The sequence below is a fragment of the Mus caroli genome, chromosome 18 (assembly GCF_900094665.2).
Source record: "Mus caroli chromosome 18, CAROLI_EIJ_v1.1, whole genome shotgun sequence".
Taxonomy (NCBI): domain Eukaryota; kingdom Metazoa; phylum Chordata; class Mammalia; order Rodentia; family Muridae; genus Mus; species Mus caroli.
The window spans coordinates 29908652-29921566 of record NC_034587.1 but is presented as its reverse complement, the minus strand read 5'-3'; the positions used below and the strand labels follow the sequence as shown (position 1 = coordinate 29921566).

The 12915-nt window shown below is 49.1% G+C and overlaps 1 protein-coding gene across 1 annotated transcript in view; it reads left to right on the top strand.

Moving 5' to 3' along the window:
* Positions 1 to 270: 270 nt before the first annotated feature.
* Positions 271 to 12915, top strand: part of Gypc (glycophorin C (Gerbich blood group)) — a 32243-nt gene continuing 19598 nt past the window's right edge. The window contains exon 1 of the mRNA XM_021151043.1: positions 271 to 518. Coding sequence (XP_021006702.1) covers positions 479 to 518 — 40 coding nt within the window. The 5' untranslated portion in view covers positions 271 to 478. The remainder of the gene's footprint in view (positions 519 to 12915) is intronic.

Genomic DNA, 12915 nt, shown 5'->3' with positions numbered 1-12915 from the left:
TAAATGTAAAAAGAAATATTTAGATTAGTTCTGTTTCTACAGCATCCACACCAGGCTTGAAAGGCCTGTGTGCCACCCGCCACCCGGGTCTCCTGTGGGACTTTCCCAGTGCTCTCACGGGGGAAGGGGTGGGGGGTATTCTAACCGCAAGCTCTCTATCTGATAGTGGCAGATGGAAACAGAAACAGGGAGAACTGTGAGCAGAAAGTTAGAGCACAGAGAAAACGTTCGGAAGTGGGCGGGTGTGTGTTTAAAAAAAAAAAAATGGGTGGAAACCTCATGGCCAAGTTGTAGAAAAAAATAGTTGAAGTGTGCCTATCTTGGAGCGGAGGCCCTCCCTTCTGCTGGCCGCGCGGAGTGGGAGCCCCAGGTGCAACGGAGAAGCCGGGTTCACGGGTCCAGGAACTGGTGACCCTTTCCTGCCCCCATCCCCCCACCACAGTGTTCCCCACCGCGTTCTCCCCGCCGCCGCGTGGCAATGAGCAGCCTGGTCAGCACGCCGCCTCCCGAGCTCCTCGGTGAGTACCGGGGATGTCCCGATCCCTGCCAGACGCGGGTCCTACTGTGGCGCACAGAGCGTGCGGGGTCGGAGCCGGGGGACAGGTCCTGCACACTGGTCCGATAGATGTCCCTCGGTCCAGAGAGGCCACCAGCCCGGCGATGGCGCGCTGTTTCTTTGTGTGGGGCTTGGGAAGGGACCGGGACCCGAGGGAGGGAGAGGCCGAGCCTTCAGCAACCAGGCACCCCCCCCCCTCTCTCCCCACGCAAGTCAAGTCAAGCGGTCAGGGTCAACTTCGCACCAGGGAGCCCGAGCCAACGTCAAGCAAACTCCAAGAAACTCCCAACAGTTCTTTCTGGCCCACTGGTCCCCAGGACAGGCGCAGATCCTGCCGGATCCGCTGTCTTTGACTCTGGGAGTATGAAATAACAAACAAACAAGATTGTCTTTTTAAAGGCTTTAACTTCTTGGATGACTGGAGCAGCGAGAGAGTCTCCAGATGTAGGAAACTTTGATGGGCCTCCCCGCCCGCCTGCCCGCCCTGCTCTCCTCGACTTTGGGGCTTTTGCAATCCAAATTTTTGTTTTTAAAAGAAAACGACTGTTTATACGTTTTGCTCCTCACCTCAGAGAGGAATTCCTCAGACTCTACACACCGTTCTCTCACACAATTATAAAATAATAGAAACCTTTTTTTTTTTTTTTTTCAAATTTTAATTTTCTTTTTGAGACAGAGTTGTATGTAAGTTAGACTAGTTTGTAGACCGGACCAGGCCATGTTGTCAAAGATGACTTTAAATTTCTGATCCTTCTACCCTCCACCTCCAAGGTATTGTGATTAGGTCAATGTGGCACCATGCAGGGTTTTTACCATATTACTGAGGGGACTCAGGGCTCCATGCATGTGAGGCGAGCCCACTACCAACTGAACTACACCCCCCAGTCTGAGACCTCTTGGGACCCCTGTCTTGTGTGGCTTGGAGATAGGTACCTTATATTGAGGCTTGTGTGGTTGGCGATTATGTGCCCCATGCGTGTCACCAGTACATGCTATCCTATATGTTGCGTGTATTGGGGTCACCTCTACGACATCTCTTAGCTCCAGCTTCAGCATCCACAAAGTAAGACTTTTCATGGAATATTCTCGTTGGGTTGTGAGATTGAGCTGCCTATCAACAAACACTTGAGAGTTGAGGCTGAGACATCCAAGGTGTTTACAAATGTCTACCACCCCGAGGTGAACTTTACCAGAGAGTGTGGATTGCAGGGTTCGCATGCATTTATTTCCATGTGTATCTGACTCAAGTTCCCATGTGTGGGTGCACTGATACCTGTGTGAACAGATTTGCCTCACTGTGTGTGGATGCATGGGAACACGTGTGAACACATGTTTAGGACCTGGGTTAAGGAACAGGAAGTCAGGAATGCTGTATTTATTTCGTCTCTGACACCATGAAAGTCTAGGCTGCAGACTCTCGGGTCTGATGAGGGTCACCCGATTCCCCCAAACAGCTCTCTGAGATTTCCGTTCCAGGCCTTGCTTGGCTAATAGGGACAAACCCCTTTCTGCTGGGGCTGTAGGGTTATAACCTGTACTTAAGTAGCTTACCAGATTACTTTCCCCCTTGGATTAGTGGCAAGGTCCCTGCCATAGGAGACTCCTGGGATCCTGTTTCTTGCTGCTAACTCAGACAGGATGTATCTATATCCTGTCTCCATGATGAAGCCATAGTTACTGAGTGCCTCGGAGCAGAGAGAATTGACTTCCCAGTGTCAGCTCTGCTCTGACTTTGCAGGGTTTAGGGATTCTGCTAGGCCTGATTGTCACTATTATTACCAGCAAGTTATACACAGGCAGTTTGGTGCCTTGCCCTTGGTTGAAAGGGGTCACAGCTCAGTGTAGAGATGCCAGGTTTGGCAGCTTTATATAGAATTTGCTGTTGCTGGCAGAGGCAGAGAGGGTGACGAGAAGTGCCAAATGAAATTACATCTCAAGCCTTGTGCAATCCCTCTAGATATTGGGGACATTACGAGTCTCGTGGGTCTGGCACAGTAAGCACATTGGACCTTTCCCAGGGTACCCTTGGTTGGGCAAGTATTTTAGTGGCTTGCAAAACACTCTGGAAAGCAGAGAACTATGGGTAAGAGGCATTCTGTGTGTGCAGTGGATGTGGGTAACTGCTTCCACGGTGAGTGGGAGAGGTTGGGTTATCTCTGGGTAACTGGTGCAGCCATCTTCGTAAGTGGAATGTGACCTATATATGATTATAAGTTTTCAGGATAAAATGCCCTATCCCAGGGTTTAATCTATGAGACAAATATTCTATGTGTTTAAAATGTTAACGACTCAGAAACTGTCCTCCTAAGGGTCATGCCAGTGCATGTGTGTGTACACATGTTTATTCATGTGTATGAGGGCCCACCTGTTTGTGCAGGCATGCAAGCAAGCCAGCTGATTGCTCTGCTGTCATTTCTCAGGTGTGCTGTTCCCCTTGTGCTTCTGACAGGGCTTGTCACTGTCCTGGAACTCACTAAATTGTGAGAACTCACTCAGCAGACTGACCTCCCAGTGAGCACCAGGGACCTTCGTCTCTATCTCCATTTCCCCAGGGCCAGAGTTTCAATATGTGCTACCACTCCCAGCATTTTCATGTGGGTCCTGGACATCAAATCCAGGTTCTCTCTTGCATAGCAGGTAGTTGAGGAACTGAGTGTCCAGGCCTACCCCAGTTTCTAATATCCATGACCACTTCTGAGACTAGCAAATCACCACGTTTTTGCTCAGTCTCGCCATCTCAGCTAAACCAATGGGTAGGAAACACGGTCACTTCAGAATATGCCTCTCTATCTAGAAGAGAGTCTGTTTTATGGCTCTGATAAGACATGCTATTACTTTTGGTGGGAAGTGCCTGCCAGAGCCCAGTTCATCCATCTCTCTATCTGTCCACGTGGGGTGTCAGACCTGGGCGTTCACTGGCTTTGGGAGGAATCACAATATCTCAGTGTCTCAGCTTTCCCCGTGCTGGTGGGAAGAGCAACCCACTCCAACTTCACAGTATTCACCCAGGGAACAGAAGTGACCTGGAGCCATGCCTAGCAGTGCTGGCTTTGAAGAAAGCAAAATGGCTTGCAGATGTGGGTCCTCTCTGCCATCTCCCAGCAGCAGGTGGCTGCTAGTTCACAGTGTGATGACAGTATTAGTGCTTTTAGGCCAAGCCCTGGTGTGGACCTTGCCTGGGTCACCCCACCATGTTTGAAGTAATGGGTATTTGGCAGAAGGACTGGAGGGTCAGTGAGGACTTCGTGGCTCAGGCTTCCAACCTACTAAGTACAAAACCAGGTCGTCAGACCCTGCAGACATCTGAGGTCCACCTGAGTGGGTGTTGGTGCCTAAAAAAGGCCCGTGGCCAGCGAGCACATGCAAGGCACAGTGTTCTGCTCACTGCAGGAATGGTGTCTGAGTAGCCAGAGCAGAGCCCTGGGTGACAGCTGCCAGGCATTCCAGAGTTCTCCAGTCAGGTCCGAGTTCCCACTGTGATCCATGCCCACCTCCTGACACTACTGCTCCCTTTTCTGTGGTCAGAGCTGCCTCGCTCTGCTTGCATCTTCCCTGATGGCCCTCACGCACCAGCCCATGCTGTCTGCCTTTCCAGCCTCACCCTCCCAAACAACCTGTAACCAGCTCCTAGATGTCAGGACACCCTCCCCTGAACACATCTGCTTGTCTATCAAGAACTTGTTTATGAAGTTCAACTCATTAAAAAAAAAAAAAAAGGCACCCACCAGCCTTGGAAGCCATCCCCCAAACAAACCTACAGAGGGGATATTTTGCTGTCCCCATGGGTCCTGCTTCTGCCTCTTCTTGGGAATCTGACCTCCTGAGTGGCTCTGTGTCCACATCTTCCCCTGGGCATTGTTTCCTGCTTAGGGCCTGGCACAAAGAATTGACAGCTGAGCCACTGAGAAACAGGTGGTGATTATGCAGACCACATTAATACGCAAAGGTAGCACCGTTACAAGGCCAAAAGCCCCTTCGGTGTCTTTGAGAAGTCACCCCTATAGCTCCTAGGCCAGAACTTGACATATACTGAAAGGCCAGTAAATAAAGCATTGAAACAAGCAGAGACCACACCAAAGACAAGGCATGCAAAGCACACAGCAGCTGAGTTGTAGGCCTATCTCCCCCTCCCCCACCACCTCTCAGCTTGGCCTGGTGTTTCCCTTTGATCCATATATAATCTGACCTTCTGGGGGCGTGCTGGCTGCTGCCCTCAGGTTTATAAATTTTAATTTTTGTGCATTCTTTTAAAACAGGGTTTTTTGTACAGTCCTTTAGCCAGGGTAGAACAAGACAATAGCCTCTTTCCCGCCTGCTGGCTAGAACCCAGCCCAAGGCACTGGATTCCATCTGGGGGTAGGTGGGGATTGGACAGGACCTCACAGCAGCTGCTAGAAAGCCCTGCACATAGCTGCTTCCATATCATATGGAGCCCCGAGCTTGAGAAAGGGCCTGTTGTCCCTTTGACCTCTAACCCTGAGACCCTTGCTCTTTCTATTGCCTTCATAGCCTACACCCTTACCTCCCATCCATATCTCTCTGTGTGTCTCTGACTCTGTGTGTCACTGTCTCTCCCTCTCCGTGTGTGTGTGTGTGTGTGTGTGTGTGTACAGGTACAGATGCTATGAGTACCATGGTGTCTATATGGAGGCCAGAGGACAATGTGGGGTATTGGTCTTCCAATCTTTTTGGAGACAGAATTTCTCTTGCTGGCCCAAGAGCTTCCAGGAATCCTCCTGTCTCTGCCTCCCTCTCCCTGTAGGCTCAGATGCCTACACTTGTACTTCCAACGTTTACGGTTTTCACACGACTTCTGGGGATCCAAACTCACGGTTGTGTGGTAAACATTTTACACACTGAACTTTCTCCTCATAGGCCCAGAGCTCAGCAATTCATCTAGACTGTCTGACCACAGAATCCTCCAAACCCTGCCTCCCTAGTGCTGGGTCAGGACAGTCAAACTGAGGTCCCCATGCTTGAAGCAGGGGACTGGGCCATCTCCCAAGCTCTTTTCTGTCATATTTCAAACACCATGTAGCACAAATAGATTTGATGTGCTAGTGGTGTAGAGGCTGTCTGTAGTAGTTAGTGAGTGGGATTGGAATCTGGACCCGTTATGAACCAGCAATGACCTTGGGCAAGTTGCTGGGCCTCTTTATGTAACCCTGGCTGCCCTACAAGGACCTGAATGCAGAGGACTCTGTCCTTATTTCTGACTACCACTGCTGTTTTTGTTGTGTATTAACAGGGAGTCCACACTGTCATGTGTGATGAATCCCAGAAAGTTATAGCTAGTCTTTAATCCAGTTAAGGGGATGCTGACAATCTCTAAGTGAAGGATATATTCTGAGTATCGAATATCTCCTGGTAGATTAAACATTTTCCTGAGCTGGGGTGATAAACTAGTCAGTTAAACCCTTGCCCTGGAAGCACAGAAGCCAAAGTTTGATTCCCCAGAATACATGTAAAAAAATGAAAAGGAAACAGCAGCATGTGGTGGCTTACATTGGCAAGGCAGAGACAGGTATATGCCCTGGGGCTCACTGGCCAGCCAGCCTAGCCTCCTGGAAAGTTATACACCAATGAGAATCCCTGTCTTAAAAAACAGAGTGGATGGCACCCTAGGGACAATACTTAAAGCTAACTTGTGGCCTCCATGTGCATATGTACATGTGTGTGTGCGCACACACTCACACTTCTCACGCAGTGATGCCAGATGCAAGCTCGTGACTGTTCGGAATGAGTGACTACTCTCTCCCCAGCACCCAGCTCCATCCTTGCTTCCTGGCTGTTCTGCTGTATGTCAGTTTACTGAAAACTTGCTTCAAGGGAAGAGTACAGACCATCAGGTCCTGCAGAGTGGGCAGGGAGGACCTCCCCTCCCTAGCATGGCACAGTGTTCCTTCCCTCTGAGACAGGAGAGCAGCCTCTCTGTGGTGTCCCCATTCCTCCTATAACACACAGCTCAGCTCTGCACAGCTCAGCTCAGCTCAGCACAGCACAGCACAGCACAGCACAGCTCAGCTCAGCTCAGCACAGCACAGCACAGCACAGCACAGCACAGCACAGCAAACAGCACAGCACAGCACACCACAGCACAGCACAGCACACACAGCCCAGCACACCACAGCACAGCACACCACAGCACAGCACACCACAGCACAGCACAGCACACCACAGCACAGCACAGCACAGCACACACAGCCCAGCACAGCACAGCAAACAGCACAGCACAGCACAGCACAGCACAGCACAGCACAGCACACCACAGCACAGCACACCACAGCCCAGCCCAGCACAGCACACCACAGCTCAGCACAGCANCAGCACAGCACAGCACAGCACAGCACAGCACACCACAGCCCTCCCTCTAAGCCAGGAGGGCTGACTCCCAGCCAGCTCTGTGGGAAGAAACTGTTATTCCTTAGGAGACCTTCACCAATCAGTGGCCCATGGTGGACTGTGAGCAACCATTGGCTCCGCCTCTTAGCCAGCCCTTTAGTGTTCCGGGTGTCTCCCAGCCTGTGCACAGTAAAGGCTCAGCCTGCTCCTGACCTCAGGCCCTTTGCCCTCCAGCGCCTTCTCAACCAGCATTTCTTTTTCCTCTGTGCTGTGCTCTGAGCAGTCCATAGCTAGGGCCCAGGCTTTGGCTTCTTTCTGTCAAGAGGCAGGCCTCTTCCTCCGCCTCCTCCTCCCCCCTCTTCCCCTGCTGCCTCCTCTTCTCCCTACTTCTTCCCTTTCTTCCTCCTCCTTCTCCTTTTAGGAGTAACTCTTTTTCCTCTTCCTGAAGAATGCCTCCTTTTCTCTCTCTTCTCTTCCTCCTCCTCCCTTTCCTGAGGAATTGCACCCTTTCCCTTCCCCTCCCCATCCTACTTCCCCCATCCCTCTCCATTCTCTCCCCTCTCCTCCTCTTGCTGCCCACACAGCAGGCTCCTGAGAGGCCCTGAGGGGAGCCAGGCTGCTGCTTTATAGGATCCTGCCCCTGGGGGCGGGGTGTGATGTTCTACAAATGGCACTCCTTCCTCCCATTTCTGAAGAACCTCTCATTTTAGGAAAAATTAATCTCAGAGATGCCTGAAAGTTCCCTTTTCCCTTGTCAGTTTCACAGTCTTTCTCTCTTCTGTATCTCTCTTGGCACTGCCCCTCCTCCTCTCCCCATGATGGGCTGCATGACTCAAAGCAGAGGGAGACACCGCCTGTGTGCAGCACAAGTTATCTCATTTCACCCCTGAGCAGCCCCAGAGGAGGTATTTTTATCTCCCTTTTGGGAGACTTTGCAGACAGCTCTGCCTGTCCTCTCCTTCTCCTTTCCTGTCTCCTCACCTACTTCACGGAAAGTGTGCATGAAGGGTTTGGCCAGGCCTGCCCACCCCAGGACACAGGAATTAGAGTTCACAGTACTGCTAAAGGACCACAAAACCAGAAGGAAGAAAACATCCTTTAAGACAAGCAGTGCACTTGTCTTTACAGCTATCAAGTATAACACTTGCTGGCAAGAAGTTATCCCAAGAGCAAAGAATTGTGTCTCAGTGTTAGGCACCTGCGGTCCAAAGGCCGGGCTACCATCTCACACCTCACTACCTGTCTGTCTTTCTGTCTGTCTGTCTCTTGGTGTCTCTGTCTGCCTGCCTGTATACCTACCTCTTTCTCTTTATTCTTTTGTAAAGACTTTGGTTGTTATTGTTGAATGGAGGGGGGTCATGCTACAGCATACAAGCAGAGGTCAGGGGACAGCATTTGGAGGTCGGGGGACCACTCTCAAGAGTCGGTTCTGTCCTTCCACATTGAGGCGTGGGGATCTCTTATTTCTGCTGTGCTGTGTATTCCTGGCTGGATGGTCCACAGGCCTCCAGGGCAGCGGCCACTCTGCCTCCTCTTTCCCTGTAAGCGTGTTTAAATTACAGGTGTGAGCCACCACATCTGTCTTTTGGTGGGTTCTGCTGACCTAACCTTTCTTCATCAGGTTAATACTACAAGCACTTTTACCCACAAAGCCATCTCATGAGCCCATCTTTGGCTTGTTAAACCATGAAATTGGGTTACTCTTTATTTAAAAGTTTGAGACTTGTGGCTCATTATTCCAGAAACAGTAATATTGATCTAAGAATGGTAGGTCAGTAGGTAGAAGATGGTGTGTAAGAGGATGTTCTTTAGGGAAGGCAGTGGCTTGAAAATACTTAGGAGACACACAAGCAACAACTAAAGATGGTTAAGAAGGAGTTAGGCAGAAAGAACTAGCAGGGCATCCTGATGGAGAGTCTAGGGCAGTGGTTCTCAGCCTTCCTAATGCTGTGATCCTGTATACAGTTAGTCATGTTGTGGTGGCCCCAACCACAAAATAATTTCATCACTACTTTATAACTGTATTTTTCTACTGTTATGAATCATAATGTAAATATCTGATATGTAGGATATCTGATATGTGACTCCCCGAGAGGTCCTGACCTCAAGAACCGCTGGTCTAGGGTTTACACTGATCACTTGTATTTGGTGTGTAGTCTAGTGTAGTCTAGTGTGTAGTCTAGTTCCTATCCCTGTTGCTATGATCATTCATTCCTGACAAAAAGCCACTTAAGGAAGGAAGAATTTATGTTGGCTCACAGTTCAAGGTGATTTAATCTGTCATGGTTGAGAAGGCATGGAGGCAGAAGTAGACTAGTCACATTGTTACTCTAGTCTGGAAGCAGAGCACAGACAGAAAGTGGGGAGAACTATAACCCTCAAAGCAGTCCTTCAGTGACCTAGTTCTTTCAAGGCTCCACAGCCTTCTAAAACAGCAACAGTGAGGCATCAAGAGTTTCCAAATGCATAAGCCAATGGGAATGCTCACATTTTAATCACCACAATCAGAGATGGGCAAAGCAGAAAGCCAGGGCCTTAGCCAGGCATCCAGGGAGTGGCACATGGCAAAGGCCCACACCGTCCAACTCAGGGACACACATGCAGCCTTCCATCCAACCACAATGCCCTCTATGTAGACGCTATTAATTCCAGGCTATAACAGTGGCACTAGGGGTTCAAAGGCCATCTCCTCCACCTCCTAACCCCTACCCCCCACCCCTGAGAATCATCAGCTTTCCCGTCTTAGTGCCAGATGTGACTCCTCTTCCCCAGTACTTGGTCAGCTGCCAGGCTGGGGCCTTCTGCTTGACCCCAGTAAGACCCAAGGTCATTCCCACATCCCTAGAAGGAAAGACCTTTATTTCTCCCTCATCTTTCTTTCCTTTCTTTGGGTGAGTGTGTGGCCTACTTGTGTTTATGTCTTCATGTGTCGGGGCATGTGTGTATACGCATGTGCACGTGGAGGCCAGAGGTCAGTTTTCTGTTCTCCTCTGTCATTTCACACTTTACTTTTTGAGACAGTTTCTCATTGAACTTAGATTCAGTGATGTGGCTAGACTAGCTTGCTGTGATCCCTGGAGATCCCTATATGCTGCATCCAGCACTGGGATCATACGTGTGCACCACAACTGGCTTTTTATGTGGGTCCTCGGGACCGATCCCAGACCTCATGTTTGAGAGCAAGCACATCACCAGCCCAGCTACCTCCTGAGACTTTTCCTTTTCATGTCCCTGTGAGCTTGTGTACGTGAGGAACATGCTGGACCCATTGCCTTCTTTTGCCTCTTTTAAATTTTAAGACAAGGTGTCAGCAAGCCATCCAGGCAGGACTTGAACTTGAGACTCTTCTGTCTCAACCCACCAGGTAGCTGAGACAAGAGGCCTGGACTACCAGTCACAGTACAAAATGCCTCAAACCTTTGACCTACCCCTGGTGCCTGCATTGCCTCATCCACACTGGCTTGCCCATCTGTGACATCGGCTGTTAATGCTGTCTGTGGTTAGATATATGATGGCAGTGTGTAGTTGTGTGGGTCCTATCCGTGAGTCCACCCCCTGTTCCCCAAAGGGGAAGCAGTGGGCAGATGCCTGCTAGAGTTGCTGTCAGGAGAGGATAATACCCTCTGTGAGTCCAGGGAATACCTCCACCCCAGAGCTGCTATGTGTGATGCTCCATATATGTGTGAATGTGTGTGAAAGCATGCTGTATAAGTCACAGGACAGTCTTGGGTACCAGTCCTCACTGTCTACTTTGTTAGAGTTAAGGTCCCTTGGTTTTCATCACAGTGCATGCCAGGCTGGCTGTTCCCAAGCTTCCAGGGATTCTTCCATCTCTACCTTTCCTCTCACTGTAGGAGCACCGAGATTACAGACAGGTAAAACCACACCTGGTTTTATGTGTGTGCTGGGAATTCAAACTCAGCAAGCACTCTACTTACGAAAGCATCTCCCAGGCAGTGAGCAGTGGCTTTAATCCAGCGAGTCCTGCCTGAGTGAGAACTGTAGGAGACATAGGGGCACATGGATACTGTTGACTGGAACCTGGTTAGGAAGTCAAGACCTAAGAGCACGAGAACCAAGTAGGTCAGCATCACATAGGAACACCTGGCACAGCCTCACCTAGTTCAGACGCATCTAACGGAGCTGGAATCCTTGCCACGTGTCACTGCAATTTCAAAAGAAATGGCTTCCTACTTGAGGCCCCCACCCTAAGTCATGCTCACGAAAATGACGGTATTATCTCAAATCTCCATTGCAATTATTTTTAGTTTTAGTTAATATTCTAGCACCAACGGTAACAAGTCTAAAAAAATGTCTTTGTTGAAGTACAAACAAACAAACAAAAAAAACTGATTTCCACCATGTGAAGTTGTAAAAGGTTCTCATCGTGGTTCATTGTTCACCTCTGTCCAGACCGCACTGTGTCATTTTGCCAATTAATCGCAGGAAGAAAACCCTTTTTTTTTGTTTCTGATTCGTTTTTTTTTCCAAGACAGGGTTTCTCTGTGTAGTCCAAATTGTCCTGGAACTTGATTTGTGCACTAAGCCAGCCTTGAATTCAGAGTTCTTCTGCCTGCCTCTGCTTCCCTAGTGCTGGAATAAAAGGTCCCCCACCCCACAGGCTGGCCTATGAAGAAAATTCTTAACCTAGCCTCAGCAATGCCAGGTTGATACCATAAAGAAAATTTGGAAATTATGGAGCTGGTGAGATTGCTCAGTGGTTAAGAGAGCAATGAGGATCTGAGTTCAGACTCCAAGACCCACATCAAGCGGCCCTTAACGGCCTATAACTCTAGCTCCAGAAGATCTGAAGCCTTCTTCAGACTTCTGCAGGTACCTGCACACACATGAGCACATACTCACATATAAACACACATACATACACACACACACACACACACACATTAATTCAATAATATTCTTATGTTTTTTAAAAAGAAAGGAAACTTGGAAAGTTGGAAGAGAAGCTGGATAGGAAATTCTAGGATGGAAGCAGTTTATCCACAGATGTTGGTGGACACCTGGGCGTGATCATACGCAGAGTTATGGAGAGCTGGTCATGGCTCTCCAGTCTGAGAAATGAAGATAATTAGGATGCCTACACACACAGCATCAGGTACAAGTCATGACTGGAATACAGAGTGCCCAATTTGTTGCACAGACACAGCTTTGGGATCAAACTACCTCGTCTTCCTAGTGGCTGAGTTAATATCGAAACAGGCACATGGATATTTAAAGAACAGCTCTAAGAAGTGTGTATCCAACCTGGCCTCAACCAGCTCTATAGGTAATGCTTCGTTATCCTGGGTTTCTACTTAACACGATATAGTTTTACCTAGCTGAATCAAAGTGGTGTGTCTAGGCTGGGGCTAAAGATTACTTAGGGAAGGCACTTGCTATGCAACCAGAAGACATTTAATCCTTAGAAAAGCGTGGTATGGTGGTACAGCTTTGTAATCATTGTGCAGGGCACTTCAAGACTAGTGGTTCTATGGAGCTTGCTAGCCAGCTAGCCTTACATTCTTGAGATCAGAGCCCCAGGCCAGGGGTATCCTGTCTCAGATAACAAAATAAACAACACTAAGAAACAGCATCCAATCTAGCCCGAACACATACCCTAACATACGCACACAACTACACACATGTGCATGTACACACATAAATACACACACACACACACACACACACACACACATCACCTTATATCTGAAGAAGGAAACTATCTGTGATTCTATGTTAGTTGAGGGCATAACTTGGAGAATGAGTTAAGTCAGGCTGAATTGGAATGACGCCAAATAGAAAAGTAGGGGTTTAGCTGGGTGTGGTTGTGCACGCCTTTAATCCCAGCACTCGGGAGGCAGAGGCAGGCAGATTTCTGAGTTCGAGGCCAGCCTGGTCTACAAAGTGAGCTCCAGGTCAGCCAGGGCTATACAGAGAAACCCTGTCTCGAAAAAAAAAAGAAAAGAAAAAGAAAAAAAAAGAAAAAGAAAAAAGGAGAGGAGAGGAGGGGAGGGGAG